Source organism: Camellia sinensis, chromosome 4 (assembly GCF_055761805.1).
Source record: "Camellia sinensis isolate YWXY chromosome 4, ASM5576180v1, whole genome shotgun sequence".
Lineage (NCBI taxonomy): Eukaryota > Viridiplantae > Streptophyta > Magnoliopsida > Ericales > Theaceae > Camellia > Camellia sinensis.
Window position 1 is genome coordinate 41,131,398 of NC_138964.1, and position 15,640 is coordinate 41,147,037.

Here is a 15,640-nt window from a genome sequence, read left to right on the forward strand (position 1 = left end):
TTCTTGGCGAGCAAGATCAGCTCGGCAAGGAACTCCAAGGTCGGCGAGCAAGGTCCGCTCGGCGAGTTGCTTCTTGTCGAGCAAGATCAGCTCGGCAAGGAACTCCAAGATCGACGAGCAAGGTCAGCTCGGTGACTTTCTTCTTGGCGAGCAAGATCAGGTCGGCAAGGAACTCCAAGGTCGGCGAGCAAGGTCCGCTCAGCCACTTGCTTCTTGTTGAGCAAGATCAGCTCGGCAAGGAACTCCAAAAAAGGCGAGCAAGGTCCGCTCTGCAACTTCCTTCTTGGCGAGCAAGATCAGCTCGGCAAGGAACTCCAAAGAAGGCGAGCAAGGTCCGCTCTGCAACTTCCTTCTTGGCGAGCAAGATCAGCTTGGCAAGGAACTCCAAGGTAGGCGAGCAAGGTCCGCTCCGCGACTTGCTTCTTGTCGAGCAAGATCAGCTCGGGAAGGAACTCCAAAGAAGGCGAGCAAGGTCCGCTCCGCAACTTTCTTCTTGGCGAGCAAGACCAGCTCGGCAAGGAACTCCAAGGTAGGCGAGCAAGGTCCGCTCCGCGACTTGTCTCTTGGTGAGCAAGATCAGCTCGGCAAGGAACTCCAAAGAAAGCAAGCAAGGTCCGCTCCGCAACTTTCTTCTTGGCGAGCAAGATCAGCTCGGCAAGGAACTCCAAGGTCGGTGAGCAAGGTCCACTCGGTGACTTGTTCTTGGCGAACAAGATCAGCTCGGCATGGAACTCCAAAGAAGGCGAGCAAGGTCCACTCCGCAACTTCCTTCTTGGCGAGTAAGATCTGCTCGGCAAGGAACTCTAAGGTAGGCGAGCAAGGTCCGCTCCGCGACTTGTCTCTTGGCGAGTAAGATCAGCTCGGCAAGGAACCCCAAGGTCGGCGAGCAAGGCCCGCTCCGCGACTCCCTTCTTGGAGAGCAAGATCAGCTCGACAAGGAATTCTAAAGTTGATTAAAACAATCAACAAACCTCTTGCTGAGTAAAATTCATCCGACAAGGAATTCCAGAGTTGATAAAATCGTCAACAAACCTCTTGCCGAGCAAAATCCGACCGGCAAAGAATTCCAAAGTTGATCAAAACCATCAACAAATCTCTTGCCGAACAAAATCCGCCCTGCAAGGAATTTTGATTTTTCCGTCAAAATGATTGTTAGTTGCCCCTTGGACCGCACTAAATCCACTTGGCGAGGCAAAAATACAACAATTCTCAAGAAAATGGTCTGCTTGTTTCATTGTGCCAATGCCAAAAAGGGTTACAAAAATAGAACTAAGAACAAAACTTTAGATTGACAGAGTTCGATGTTCTGAAAATGGATCGGCTATTCGCATTCTGCGAGTTTTATGCCCCTTTTCCTCGGCCTTCTTATAGACGTCTTCCAAAAACCGAACTCCCTATATCTCTTCCAAGGTGGTTTGCATGGCCATTATCTTGTCCGACTACGTGAACCTTTCGCACTACTTTCTTATTCTCTACTACCGGACTTGCCGTCACGGTAGCTACGGCTGCATCATCTTCGACTCGGATGTGCTCATTGATACGCTACATTAGTTGGCCCATGGATGTCGGCTGGTTCATGGTAAGCGAGTCCCGCAGCCTATGTCCGACCGGGAGATCGCGCTTATATTGGGTGATTGCCAGGTTGATCGGGCAATCTAAAATCTCGTTGAAGGTTTCCCAGTATCCGAAGTTGTATGCCTTGAGTGTGTCGCTCAACTCCATTTTTACACTGAGAAGGTGGTCCACCTCCTTTGGCGTTTTGGTGTTGGTCTTGAAACGAGTCACAAATGCTTCTGCCAACTGCTGCCACCTTTCGATGCTTCCCTCCGGCAGCCTCTCAAACCATTTTAAGCCCAGCTCACCCAAGCTTGACGGGAAGGTAAGGCACATAAGAGCTTCATTCCGCTTATGTCTGGCCATGACCTGTCGGAAGTGACTTACATGCATGTATGGATCGGTCTTTCCATCGTAGAGCGTAAATTTGGGCTGGTGAAAGCCCGCTGGGAGCAGTGGGATCTCTATCTCCAGGGAGAAGGGAGTGGCGCTTAGCCTCGCCAAATCTGTGTCTAGAATGAGGGGCTCAGCTGGGCGCGGTGGTGGCATTAGGACTTCTTCACTGGCGTGACCGCCATAAAATAGCCGCTGGAACGCCGGCACCCTTTGGTTCTCTCGCCGGCGAACCCGCTCCTTCAAGACTACCCGCAAGTCCTCTGAACGAGCAGAGTAGGAATACCTCGATGTCATCGCCGGACGTGAGGGAATGCAGGTATTATCTTGCGTGCTTGACTTCTCTACAAGCGCGTCGGAATATCCAACCTTGTAACTTCTGGTGATCGAAAGGGAGGGAGTGTGCCTCTGGCTCTGACTGCCTGAACAGCGTGGTTGGGTGCGCTCACTGTGGTCTCGCACTCCAGCAACACCCTTCCCTTTGACATGCCGCTTGAGATCTTCCATCTCTGCCGCTATTCTTCGGATGACGGCGTCTTGGTCCCTCAACTTGTGCTCCAGACATCTGGCGTGTGATTCTCTCCACCGCCGGTGTCCGTCTAGGCTCCGAGAATGACCGAAAATTTTTCCGCACTTATCCTGCGCGTCTCTTGCATGTCCTCCTGGGGAAGTCTCCAGGTTTTCCATGGGAGGAATGGCGGGGAGTCCATCTCTTCGTCTGGCTGACTCCGGGGTAACTCCGTCGATGGCCGACAACGGTATCTCGTCGTTGTTTGCCATGGGAGGCGATCAGATGAGCTTGGAAGACAAGGTTTTGTCTATCAAGATTTCCACAGACGGCGCCAATTGTACGGGGAGCAAATATTTCGGCGTGCCTGTACTCCTTTCTACCAAGCTCCTCGTTTGTCCGATCGACCTGCGAACACAACGGCGGTGAGTTATCCGGCGGTGTGTGGCCGGAAAACCCCTTCGACGGTCAAGTTAGCACACACTCAGGGCTATAGAGAGAGAGAGGAGAGAGTTGAGCATTCAAGTGTTTCGTACAAAATGATCCATCCCCAGCATGGGGGGCGCAGTCAAGCTTATATACTCTCTGCACTCCAAATCTGCTCCCATTAGTCTCTTGACACGTGGTGCTGCTTTCCCATCCGTCAGCACAAATCTAGCGAACACCACCTAACCAAACTGCCAGACAACATTAGCTGGAACTCGGCAGCCCGGCGGCATCACCCGGCCTCCTTCGACCGAGCTACTTATCGAGCCTAACAATGTCACTCGCTGAGCTCCATCACAACCGAGCTCCGTAGCACCCCAGTACAGCCGAGCTCCAGATAGGTTAGTCCGGTCCAAGGGAGACCTTTCCGCCGAGCTACATGTGCAACCATAAGACCCGGATCGGCAGACAATCATCTCAGCCTCCTTCGACCGAGCTACTTATCGAGCTCAATAGTGCCACTCACCGAGCTCCATCACAATCGAGCTCAGCAGTACTCCAGTGCGACTGTACTCCAGACAAGTTAGGCCGGTCTGCGGCAGATCACGATCACCGAGCTAAAAAGAGCGAACAAGAGAAGACAAGCTGGTAGAGGATCTTCTCGGCCAACTCTGGTCTGGACTTCGGCCGAGCAAGCTTCACCTTGGCTCGGGCCAAATACGCTTAGACCACATTCAGCCCGGCCAGAATCGCGGCCCAAGTCGAGATTACGAAAATCCCCCTCTTAGAAAGTGATAATCAATCAGTTATTCACCTGTGTGTCTCAGAACTTGTTCCCCCGTAGGAGTGTGTTTCCTTGATTATGGACATCCGCGGCCTAGCTCTTCTGCAAAGTCTATCTTTTTCTTGGACTGGGCGTCAGAATAATAGAGTTGCCCACTGGGTAGCAAAGTCTTTAGCTTCTCATGTTTTATCTTGTAATTGGGTTGTGTTTCCACCTGCACCTTTGTTGTGCTTGCTTAGTGCTGATGTACTGCTTTCTTGTTCTTAATGCAGTAACCTTTCTTCAAATCAAAAAAATAAATAAAAAAATAAAAAATAAAATAACACAATTAGTCACAACACAAATTATTACAAAATTCATAATTGAGCATATAATATACCTATTTTTTGTAGTGTGTATTATAAAATTTCCAAACTTACTATCGTCGCATTTCTTTTCAAAGAAATTTGTTATTGAAGAATCCATTTGATTAAATAATTGCCTTTAGTCTTGGAAATTATTCCATTTTACATTTGACATAGCAATGGTCACTACAAAAAATTAAGGTTTTAGAGACCAAAATTTAGGGACAAAATTATTTTTTAGGGACTAAATATTTTTGTTACGAAAAAGTATCATCATTATATTTTTAGCAACGAAAATTGGACATTAGTGATGAATTATTATCATTTTGGGACCAAATTTTTTGTCTCAAAAAATAAACTATTTTGAGACCAAATTATTTTGTTCATATAAATCTATTTATTAGTGACATTTTCAAAATTTTGTCTCTAAAAACCTTTTTTTTGACTTTTCTAGACGATCTTTTAGCGATTATCCTCAGGACGATAGAAATTGGTCCCTAAATGTCTTTCACAACAAAATTTTCACTTTTAAAGACCAAAATATTTAGTTTCTAAAACTCTTATATGTTATAGTGGGCATAGTGCATATACTCTAGAACCCTATAAAAATTAATAATAATATGTTCCAAATTCAATAAGCCTTCTGTTCAATCATGATGAGTCCAGCACTTATTCATTTTTTTTTTTTTTTTAAATATAAATTCTTTTTTTTTCTTTTGAAGATAAAAAGTTTTTTTTTTCTAAATAATAATAATAATAAAACTTGTGACCAAACATTAAAAAACCCATACACATGTAAATAACCAAAAGATCTCCATGTAAGATATATATCACCTAGTGAAGGATTCCAACTTTTGATTTCTAAACCACATAGCAAGCAAGTAATTTGTTCCTTTTTCATAATTTCTGGGTTCTTTGATACATTTTTGTTTCCTATTTATGAATGTAAGGAACCAAATTACAAACAAGTACTAAATTGCTCTCTTTTTCAAAACTAGATTGCAAGGAAGTACTTTATTATGTCTTTTTCTAAATTAGATTGCAAGCAAGTAATTTATTCTTTTTCTAAACCAGATTGCAAGTGAGTAATTTGTTCTCTGCTTTTCTTTTTATCCTTCAATAATACAATTTGTTTCTATATATAAAGGTAAGGACTTCCCACATGGAGCACCATACACTACTAGAAATACACCTTTTTGCGTCTGTTTTTTTGCGACTGATTATATGACCGTCGCAAAAAATCATTTTTTATATGAGAATTCCATTTTACTTGACCAAATCATGTTCTTAACTTAATAAAATAAATAAATTAAAATTAAAAAAACCAAATCAGTAAAACTTGACCTATGTGCCGTTTTCTCTTATTTCCCAAATCTGAACTCTTTATCCCTCTCTCTCTCAAAATTTGTCTCTCGCTTGACTCTCACTCAAATCTCACTGTCTCTCTCGCTCGAATCTCACTTTGATGAAGATTTGAAGATTATGATCGATTGTTGACGAAGATTTGAAGATTTCAATCTGCTGTTGATGCAGATTTCGATCGAATCATAATCGAGATTCACAATCGGTAAGCCTAAACACTTCTCTTTGTCTCTCTCTAATGTTTGACATATCTTCATCGATTCAACTCTCTCTGTAATTCCGGTGCTTTTCCGGCGAGTTTACAGTGATCTCTAGCTCTGATTTTGAGTATTTTTTTTCTTTCTTTTCTTCTTGGTGCAGTGGATCCCGAAACAATGCTTTACACCTAAGCTATAGCGCACCTGTGCTGGTTTGCTCGTGATAGTGCCTCGTGAAGGCGAGCGCGTGTTCTATTTTCCTCAAGGACATATTGAGCAGGTTAGTTTCCAACTCTAGGCAATCGTATCCGAAGTTCTTTGTTTCTCTCAGAGGTTAGATTCATTAGGATTTCTCATAATGCTTTATAATTTTATCAGTTTTGTCTCTCTTGGTTGTGCATCTCCAATTGTTCATCAATTTTTTCATCAGATTCAAATTTGATGAAAAAATGGCTCCAAAATGATTGATTATTGATGAAGAATTATGTTTGATGGATATGTTTGATTATTTTCAGTCATCAAAATGATATGACTCCAATTTTGCCATCATACAATGATTTTAGGAATTTCTAAATTTTTATATTTATTATGTTGTGATCTAGAACTAGCTGATTATCATTGGTACGATCCATAATATATTCTTAGATACATATCTGATCCTGAATCAGGGCGACTGACTTTGGGGTTAGATTGGGAAGTGTTTTTAATGGTTAGTGGTTTGTGAAGTTAGAGAGGGTGACCGGGGGGGTGAATGAAGTGCCATCACCAAGAAAACTGGTGATCTTTTTCTTCTTTGCCCTGTTTGTGTGGAAAGGTAAAGAGATTTGGGTATTGGCTTTGCAATATTTGCTGCAAAAAGCAGAGAAAGCTATGCCAAAATTAAGATTGTCATCTGTTACTGGTTCAATGAATCATACAAAAGTGACTAGTCATTTTAACGGATCAAACATAGGATTACATCCCTGTCAAAGGTAAGGATTAATTGACCAAGGATCTTTTATCCTTAATTTCTTCTGTTGTTTTTGTAATTAGATCATAGGAATCTTGAAACATAATTCAATGGTTGTGAAGTGTTTTGAGATTTGATAAATATCTCATAAACCTGATTTAGTTCTGTGCAAATCTCAGGAAAATCTTAAAATTTGAAATTCAAAACATGACTCGCTTTATTAATAGTTATACTTTGTAAACTTAATTAAAATTGAATTTGAATGATTTGAACATAAGTAACCGTTTAAATGCCTCCACTATTATTATCATCACCTCCACTATTATTACCATCACCTCCACCACTCCATGAATGCTACCACCATCACCACTACCACCACTAACACAAAGAAAAGTTTGATCCCAAATGCAATTCTCAATTACTTTGGGTACTTTTCCAGAAAAAATGTAAGATAAGATAAGAAAAAAATCTAAGAGTTAGATAGATGACTAATTGGAAATACTAGAATGGAGTTAAATTAAGATGAAATTTTAGAAGGGGGCAAGGTAAAAGTTACTTAGACGTTGGGAAGGAGGCAAACTACTATTTTTTGTGGTGGTGTGATTTTTCATTTGTCATTTGATTCTGTGGATAAAACATTGTCTAATGTAACAATGTTCATCTTCAGGTTGTAAACATGATAAAGTTTTTAGTAGATAGCTACAACAATCCAATTCCAGCAATTTTGAAGATTCCTTCCAAGGACCATCCTTACGATCCAACACATGATTCTGTTCTTTCAAAGTGAAGTACCTTTTCTTTGATTTTCCCATTTTATGTGTTGTATGCTTGAATGTTCTTTCTTTCTTTATTTATTTCTAATTTGGATTTGCAGATTCTAATAGTTTAGGCGTCACATGACCATTAATTTGTTATTAATGTAACATTTTTCAGGTTTTTATTTTTTTGGTCAAATTGATGAAATGAAATATTTGAAGCTTGACACTTCATCTGTCGATTTTGTGTTTCAGATGCTAGTTGATGATATTGGTGATCACTACTAAAAAATTGATATTGGTGATCACTGGGTGGTCACATTGGCATTTTTTACGTAGAACAATAGGATTATCCATTATTTATGCTCTACTTTAGAATTGTTGTTTAAAATTCGAATTTTTTTCATGGGAGGGGTAGGGTGGGTGGTGGTTTTATAGACATTACTTGTGATAAAGGCTAACTGAGAGATTAAATTTGGTTCTACCTTGACATAGTATTATGGAAATTACTGGAATAATTCTTTAAAAAATTGTTGTTACTAGAATAGAAATAATTAATATATTTGTTCTTCTGCACATTTCGGTGGAAAATAGAATTGGCTACTACATTAATGTTATGTTGACATTTGACAAGCATTGACAATTCTTGGAGATCTGAGGTTCTACTGCTTGCTGGGGAAAGGACTGGGGTAAGGATAGGGTGTGGTGATGTTGTAGGGTTTTTAGTGTAATAATGAAGGATCGGTGGGTGGGGAAATTGTTGATTTACAGACCTTTTAAAGATACTAGGACCTCATTTTGGTTGACACATCAAATTGTATCATGATACATACTTTGTCTAGATTTTGTAGTTGATTTGAACTTCTTCTTATTCCAGCTTGGCTGTCTGTGATCTGTCCAATTTAGTGAAGCCTCAGGATATCATCATAACAGAGCATTTGACAACCCTCCTTGCTATTGTCCCTAAATACTCACAGAAAGATTGGTTGTCAAGCTACAAGACACTCACCGCTTATGTGGTAAAATTCCCTTTGTTGTTTATGATGTCACCTTATTTTGTAATCATGACTGTCAGTTTATTATTTGAATTTGAAATTGCATGGTAGCTTTAATTGCTACACCACAGATTTAATTGGCAAGTTCACCGAGGATTAGAGAATTGTGCTTGTTACATATTTTACAATTCAGAAGTGCCATCTTTCTTGGTCATGTATTGTATCAATGTTTGAAGTAATGGAATGTATTACTATTTTTTTTTTTGATGCTGACAACTTTAGAACTAAGGCACGCGGCAGAGGTTTTCAAGTGAGTTTGTCACTCAAGCAGCCCTTGTGTTTTTTGATGCCTGTTATGATAACAATTTTAGCTTCTGTTTTGTTGAAATTCAAGAATTTCTAGCTCCTATTCTCTGGTGAGATAAGTGGATGAATAATATGTCAAATATAACGATCTCAATAGCAGGTGCCTTCTTATGTATTGCATATTTGATTTTGCTTGTGATTCAGATTCGTGACTTTGAATATAATCCAGAAACACAAGAGAGTCGGAAGCAGGAGCTAGAAAAATTAATGTAAGATCAGGAAACACTCAGAAACTCTCTTTGCAATGGTGCTATGCAGCTATGGGGAGGTACTATTTTTTGTAAAACTTTCTAACGGTGTTAGGTGGTTCTTCATAATATTTGGAATTGGATCAAACCAGTGATAATGAAATGAAATTATTTATCTTTGGGTAAATTACACTCTACCCCTCTGTGGTTAGGTCAAAAAACAGAGAGTCCCCTTGAAGTTCGATTTGGTACAATGAACACCCCTTGGGGTTAATACCAAATGGCAAAAATGACGTTTGCTGTCAAAATTAACCACACATGGTACTTCAATTTGGTCATACCAGTAGTTATTTAATTGTTTTTTCCCTTTTGTTTATTTATTTTTATTTTTTGACAACTCCACTAGTACCTGTCACATGCTAGTAAAATCCTATAGACAAATTTTAGATTAGCCCGATATTTGTACATTCTAGCGAAGCTATATACATACCTTGACAGCTGCACATTAACTTATGTAATTTTAGTTATAGTATGCATTTGAGATTCTACTCTTATGTGCTATATTGACAGGAAGTTCCTTAGCTTTCAGGTTGATAACTTGAATTTCTGAGGGAAATGAGGATCAACCCAATAAAGGTTGGTTTTTTTAATTTGGCAATAGATTACACTAGTAGTTCTATTATACATATTATAGTTCCCGCAATCCTTCTTGTTTCACTTGTTTTTGTTCTGATAACCAGAATTTTGGTTATATTTTCTAGTCTTTCTTATGTTCATGTGACATAGAATAATTATGTGTGTGCTTGCTTACACATGCACATGCGCTCCAAAAATTAACCCCATGAATCTGGAAGGATTTCTGCCCTCACCTTTATAGTGAAATAATTCATCTTTGTTGCTTGTGACATTTTGGTTGGCATAAAATATAGGTTGCCAAAGCATTGGTGGAAGTGTTTGCTGAAATGATTTTGATGAATATGGGTACAAGGTGTTATGCCAGTTCATTGATAGAGTGGAGAAACACCTGAGCAAGAAAATTGATGAGAAGATTGGCCAGTTCTGGATTGTATTTTTTTCATAAAAGAATTTTTTCCAAGTTTTTAGTTGTAATAACTTTTACATGTAGCTCAAATTTTGATACTCAAATAGAATGTTCAATAAAACTATAATGCTATACTGTCTGAATTCTTGTCATTGTTATTCCTAGAGTGCTTAACGCTACACTTTTATTTATTTATTTATTTTTATTTTTATTTTTAATTTTTTGCGACGGTAACAAGATGGTCGCCAAAGATCATGTTAGTGTTTTTCTTTGTTTTTTGCGACGGCAAAATAGCGGTCGCCATAAGTAGTTTAGGTGGTCGCAAATAATTTGCGACCGTTGTTTTGCCGTCGCAAAAAGTATTTGCCACCCCCATATTCGCGACCCCCATTTGCCGTCGCATGGGCCGTCGCAAAAAGTCTTTTGCGACTGTTTTTTATTATTTGCGACGGTTTATAGCGGTCGCAAAAAGTGTTTTTTTTAGTAGTGATATCATCATTTATCTTTATTGTTAGGCAATCACAAGCTACTACTGGTAAGCTCACATTCATTGAAGCCACAAAGCAAAAGAAGAAAAATTCCTTTTTTCTTTAATTTTTATTAACTTTTGAGAGTTTACAAGTTAATCACAATATGAATTTGATATCGTTGCAGGAGTCACATATCGAGGCACAAAATTCTGTAAGTCAATTTTAATTCGTTGTTTTGTTATTTTTGCCACTTTATTTATATTGGGTTAGCAATGTTGCTTGTGAAATATATTTATTGAGGTCCATATATTTGGAGACATTAAGTAGGAGCATTTTATGTTTTAGCCTTAAATGAATCTTCTTACTTTGTTTAGTTTTGTTTATAGGGTTAGATTAACGAGTGCCTTAAGAACATTGATTAACAATGTTAAAAATAAGGGAAATTCTATGATACACACTCTATTTAGGGTGTGTACCATATGCACCTTTAGTTACGATTTTTGTACTCTTAATTATGACTTACTGTATTGTTAGTTATGACACATTGTGACATTATTTATGACATTATTTTAGTTATGATTCAAGAGTTCTATAGTTATACCTTATGTGATGTTTGGTTATAACTCAATATTTTTTTTATAGTTATGACTCTTATAGTATTGAGTCAAGCCATTTGTGATGATCAAATTCATAAATGACATAACTTAAAAATCAAACACGCCTAAAGTATTTACCTAAAAATAATTATATATTCTTTATTCCACACATAATTATGACTTGATAATTCAACTGTTATATATGCAAAATTCAAAAATAATTAAGGGAATCTTAAAACTTCAAGAATACCACAAAATACATAAGTTGAATACAAATTCGTGTAAGTTCAAAATTATGTAAGTTTTTATGTAAGTTTTCACGAACTTACATAAATAATCTCACAAAAATGTGTAAGTTAAATACAAATTTGCTTAAGTTTGTGAAAACTTAAGACTTAGGAAAATTTGTATTCAACTTACACATTTTTATAAAATAACTTATATAAGTTCGTGAAAACTTTATAATTTTGTGATAAAATTACACACAAGAAATTTTTTCTAAAAGATATCATGACTTGATAGTTAAAAACCATGGCCCCGTTTGTTTGGGGTTATGGGGTTATGGGGAGGGGATTGGGTTTGATAGTGAGGAGAAGATTGAAAATGATGTGTTTGTTTTGAGAGATAGGAAGGGGATTAGTAATCCTTTGGTATTAGTAAGGAGGAGGAAGGGGGATTGGTAAGGAAGAGGTAGAGATGGTATTAGAAAAATAATGAGGGGATTAGAAATTTTTTTATTTTTTTTATATTGGGATTTTTTTTTAAATATAATGTTTATTTTTTTATATTTTTTTATTTGTTTTATTATTTTATATAAAAATAATTTAACAATTCCTCACTATCAATCCCCTCACTAACAATCCCCTCACTATTAATCCCCTCACTATCAATCCCCTCCATTCTATCTCCCAAAACAAACGGGGCCATATCATTCTAATTCCCAAAGTAGCTGCACCTGAAAAGCTCTCCCAATATGAGTCGATTAGTCTTTGTAATTTTATAATGAAGATCATTACAAAACTGCTAGCCAACCGCTTGAAGAAGTTTTTGTACCAACTAATCTTACCTAATCAAGCAACTTTTATCCTGGGACGCCTCATCCAAGATAGCAACCTCATGGCTCATGATGCTTTTCATCATTTAAAGCATAAGAGAAGAGGAAGAAATGCTAGCATTGAGCTTACACTTGATTTCTTTTTTTTGATCGGCTAAACAAAATCTTTATTGATGAAACATACAAAGTATGAAATATTACATCAATAAAAAGGAGCTTAGAGCTAAGAAGAAGCTCCAAGCGCCCAGTTGGTGAGGCACCAACAAAAGGAAGCAGAAGAATAAATGAAAGCATCAAACAGACAAACTAACTGGAAGTACACGGACTAATAGAACAGCAACACTGCAGAAATAGTAAACCTCCACCATTGCAATAGATTAATAGCCTTCCCAATCCTCCAAAAACAGAACAACAACACTGCAGAGGCACCCACAGACCAAAACAAAACAGCAGACAGGGCATGTTTTTTGGCCAAACAGAATTGCCAGTAGAACCAGCACTCAACAACACAAAACAGAACTGTTCAGAGGCACCTACAGACCAAAACATAATAGCAGGCAGGGCATGTGTTTTGACCAAAATAAAACTGCCAGTACACAGATAGATCAAACTAGCTCCCAACACAGAACTACCAGTACACAGATAGAACACAGATAGGCACCCACAGATATGAGCAAGACACTGCAGAAATAGTAGACTTGTGATTTAGACTTCCCAAAACTAACTGACCTCAAATGCTGTACATAGACATCCACACTCTAAACAGAATCCAGAGCACTAAGCTCCACCCCTGATCTGTCTCCAATTATAGACAAGATCATCAACTGAGTATGGGAATTCCTTAATGGAAGCTTTGAGCCAAATGGCAGATCTGAATTTTATAACGTCTAGCAATCCTGAAGAAGTGGGTTGTGCATTAGAAAATACACAATCATTTCTGAGTTTCCAAATAGACCATAGTACAATTAAGGGGGTTGCTCTCCATATTAGTCTGTCAAAATTATAGAATTTCTAACTCATCCACCAATAAAGCAGACCATCTACAGACTTAGGAATACACCAATGTAGACCCCATTCCTCAATAACTACTGACCAGATTGACCAAGAGAAAGAGCAATGCAGCAGTACATGGGGGGCAGTTTCTACCTCAGAGTTGCAAAAGTGGCAGAGGGGTGGAGCATTGCTGTCAAGAGAACCAATCTTGAGCAGAAAGTCAGAACATTTGATTCTAGATTTCCAGGCTAGCTAGGTAAAAAAAGATACTCTGGGGGGCAATAATGAGTTCCAAACAAATTTGGTAACATTGAGATGAGGGCCAAAAAGAGATGAGTGGTGAGAATAAAGAGCAGAAACAGAGAAGCTATGACCAGAATCAGTGCACCAGAGTAAGCAGTCTTCACAATCCAAACACAGAGATGGAGCAGAGGATAAGAGAGCATTCAATCTCACCTCTTCAACCAATTCCCATGAATAAAGCTCTCTTCTATGGGGGAGATTCCAAACAAATGGACTTGACCTCCTTGTGAAATAATGATTAAGGGAACCTTCCTTATCAGTTGACAAATTAAAATGGAGAGGAAAAGAAGATTTCAAACAAAGGCCACCACACCATCTATCAAACCAAAATATGATTCTAATACCATTCCCAACCTTGGAGCCACATTTGCCCACAAAGAAATTAAAGATAGGCCTATTGAGAGCCCCAAGTGAGAGAATGTCCCTCCAGACTCTAGAATGCTTGTATGAGGGACTCAAAGGAGGAAGCCAACAAGAGTTGTTAATTTTATATTTGCTGCACACAATTGACCTCCAGAGAGCATTGGTTTGAATTCCAAACTTCCACCACCATTTGAGAAGGAGACAGACATTAACATCTTTGACCCTTCTAATGCCTAGTCCCCCTTGATCAATTCTCTTTGTAATCTCCTCCCATTTCACTAAATGAACTTTCCTTTTAAGATCACTACTACCCCATAAGAAAGCAGCCTCTATCCTTTCTATTTCCTTAGCCACTCCTTCCTTTCTATTTCCTTAGCCACTCCTTCAGGCATTTTAAACATGGAAAGAAAGTAAATAGGTAAACTAGATAGAGTAGACTTGATTAAAGTTAATCTACTAGCAAAGGACAACAGTTTTCTCTTCCAACCTGACAGTCTAGCCTTGATTTTTTCAATTACAGGCTTCCAAGTAGATTTCCTTCCAGGATTTGCTCATAGAGGCAGCCCCAGAAAGTTTAATGGAAGACTCTGCACTTTGGAATTGAGAAGGGAAGCAAAAGTGTTTAAACAACCTTCATCTACACCAACACCACACACAACACTCTTATGGTAGTTAATTTTTAGACCGGATAATACTTCAAAGCATCTGAGAACCCTTTTAATGGATACCAATTGATCACTATCAGCTTCACAAAAAAGGATTGAATCATCGGCAAATTGCAAATGCGAGATAATAACATTGTTAGACCCAACAACTACCCCTTTGAGAATACCAAAATTGAGGGCTCTGACTAGAAGAATGTTAAGACCTTCCGCCACAATGTTGAATAGAAAAGGAGAGAGCGGGTCACCCTGTCTAAGGCCCCTATGGGGTGAAAATTCCTCAATTGGTGAGCCATTCACTAGAATGGAGATTCTAGCTGTAGAGACACATGTCTTCATCCAGGTAATCCATTTATCCCCTAAACCAAAACTGGCCATCAAAGAAAATAAGAATTCCCAGTTGATAGAGTCAAAAGCTTTCTTGAAATCCAATTTGAGAATCAACCCTTGTTTTTTGGCCTTCTTCCAACCATCCACTACTTCATTAGCAATAAACACCCCATCCAGAATATTTCTCCCTCCCAAGAATGCTGTCTGTGTTTCACCAATGATTGAGGGGAGCACTGACTTTAATCTGAATGCTAGGACCTTGGCCAAGATTTTGTAAATAGATCCCACCAGACTAATAGGTCTGTAATTAGATAGACCAATAGGGTTGTCCACCTTGGGAATAAGGGTGATAAATGAGCTATTGATGCCATATGCAAGCCTGCTATTAGCATGAAACTCTTTGAAAAATTGCATTATGTCTAGCTTCATGATAACACAGTAGGTTGAACCCATCAGGGCCTGGAGCTTTGTTATTGTTGCAGTCTTTGATTGTTGCAAGTACCTCAGCTGCACTGAACTCAGATACTAGATGTTGAGAGACATATTCCGGGTCAATGGTGTTAAATACCCCTGACAAAGAAGGCCTCTTAACCCATGATTCAGAGAATTGGGCCTTAAAGTGAAGGAGAACTTGTTGCCTAACTCCAGTAGGATCCTCAATGGACACTCCATTTACTGAAATAGAGTTGATGAGATTTCTATTCTACCGAGAACTTGCTACCACATGAAAAAACCTACTATTTTTATCCCCATTGATAGCCCAATTCAATCTGGGTTTTTGATGCCAAATCCATTCTACCATTCTGTATAGCTTCCACAACTCACCTTTAATCTCCCTTCTTCTGGCCTTTTCTGAAGCAATCAGTGCTCTTTTCTCTGCAGTGATATCCAGAGCATGTAGCTCTTCTTCTGAAGATTTTATTTTAGAAGCCATATTGCCAAACACCTGAATGTTCCAAGATTTTAAGACTAGCTTTAGATGCTTTAACTTTTGGGAGAGTATATA

The 15,640-nt window shown here is 38.8% G+C and overlaps 2 protein-coding genes and 1 long non-coding RNA gene across 9 annotated transcripts in view; all 3 read left to right on the forward strand.

The window, feature by feature from the left end:
• Window positions 1-15,640, forward strand: part of LOC145824600 (uncharacterized) — a 150,406-nt gene that overhangs the window by 20,430 nt on the left and 114,336 nt on the right. The window lies entirely within an intron of this gene.
• Window positions 7,191-9,938, forward strand: LOC145788755 (V-type proton ATPase subunit C-like). 5 transcript variants are annotated; one of them, XR_014366389.1, is made up of 5 exons: window positions 7,191-7,300; window positions 8,150-8,291; window positions 8,778-8,901; window positions 9,392-9,457; window positions 9,751-9,903. XR_014366389.1 is itself a non-coding variant. In XM_082924675.1 (3 exons), the coding sequence occupies exons 1-3, from the start codon at window positions 7,194-7,196 to the stop codon at window positions 8,844-8,846; spliced, it is 318 nt and encodes a 105-aa protein (XP_082780801.1). In that variant the 5' UTR covers window positions 7,191-7,193; the 3' UTR covers window positions 8,847-9,322. The 5 variants fall into 5 exon arrangements, 1 of the variants encoding a protein (XP_082780801.1); XR_014366391.1 differs by having other exon boundaries at window positions 9,404-9,457; XR_014366390.1 differs by having other exon boundaries at window positions 9,411-9,457.
• The window catches only part of LOC145824599 (uncharacterized), a 33,866-nt gene continuing 28,592 nt past the window's right edge, over window positions 10,367-15,640 (forward strand). Inside the window, exons 1-2 of the long non-coding RNA XR_014366393.1 lie at window positions 10,367-10,398; window positions 10,518-10,544. This is a non-coding gene — a long non-coding RNA (uncharacterized LOC145824599). The remainder of the gene's footprint in view (window positions 10,399-10,517; window positions 10,545-15,640) is intronic.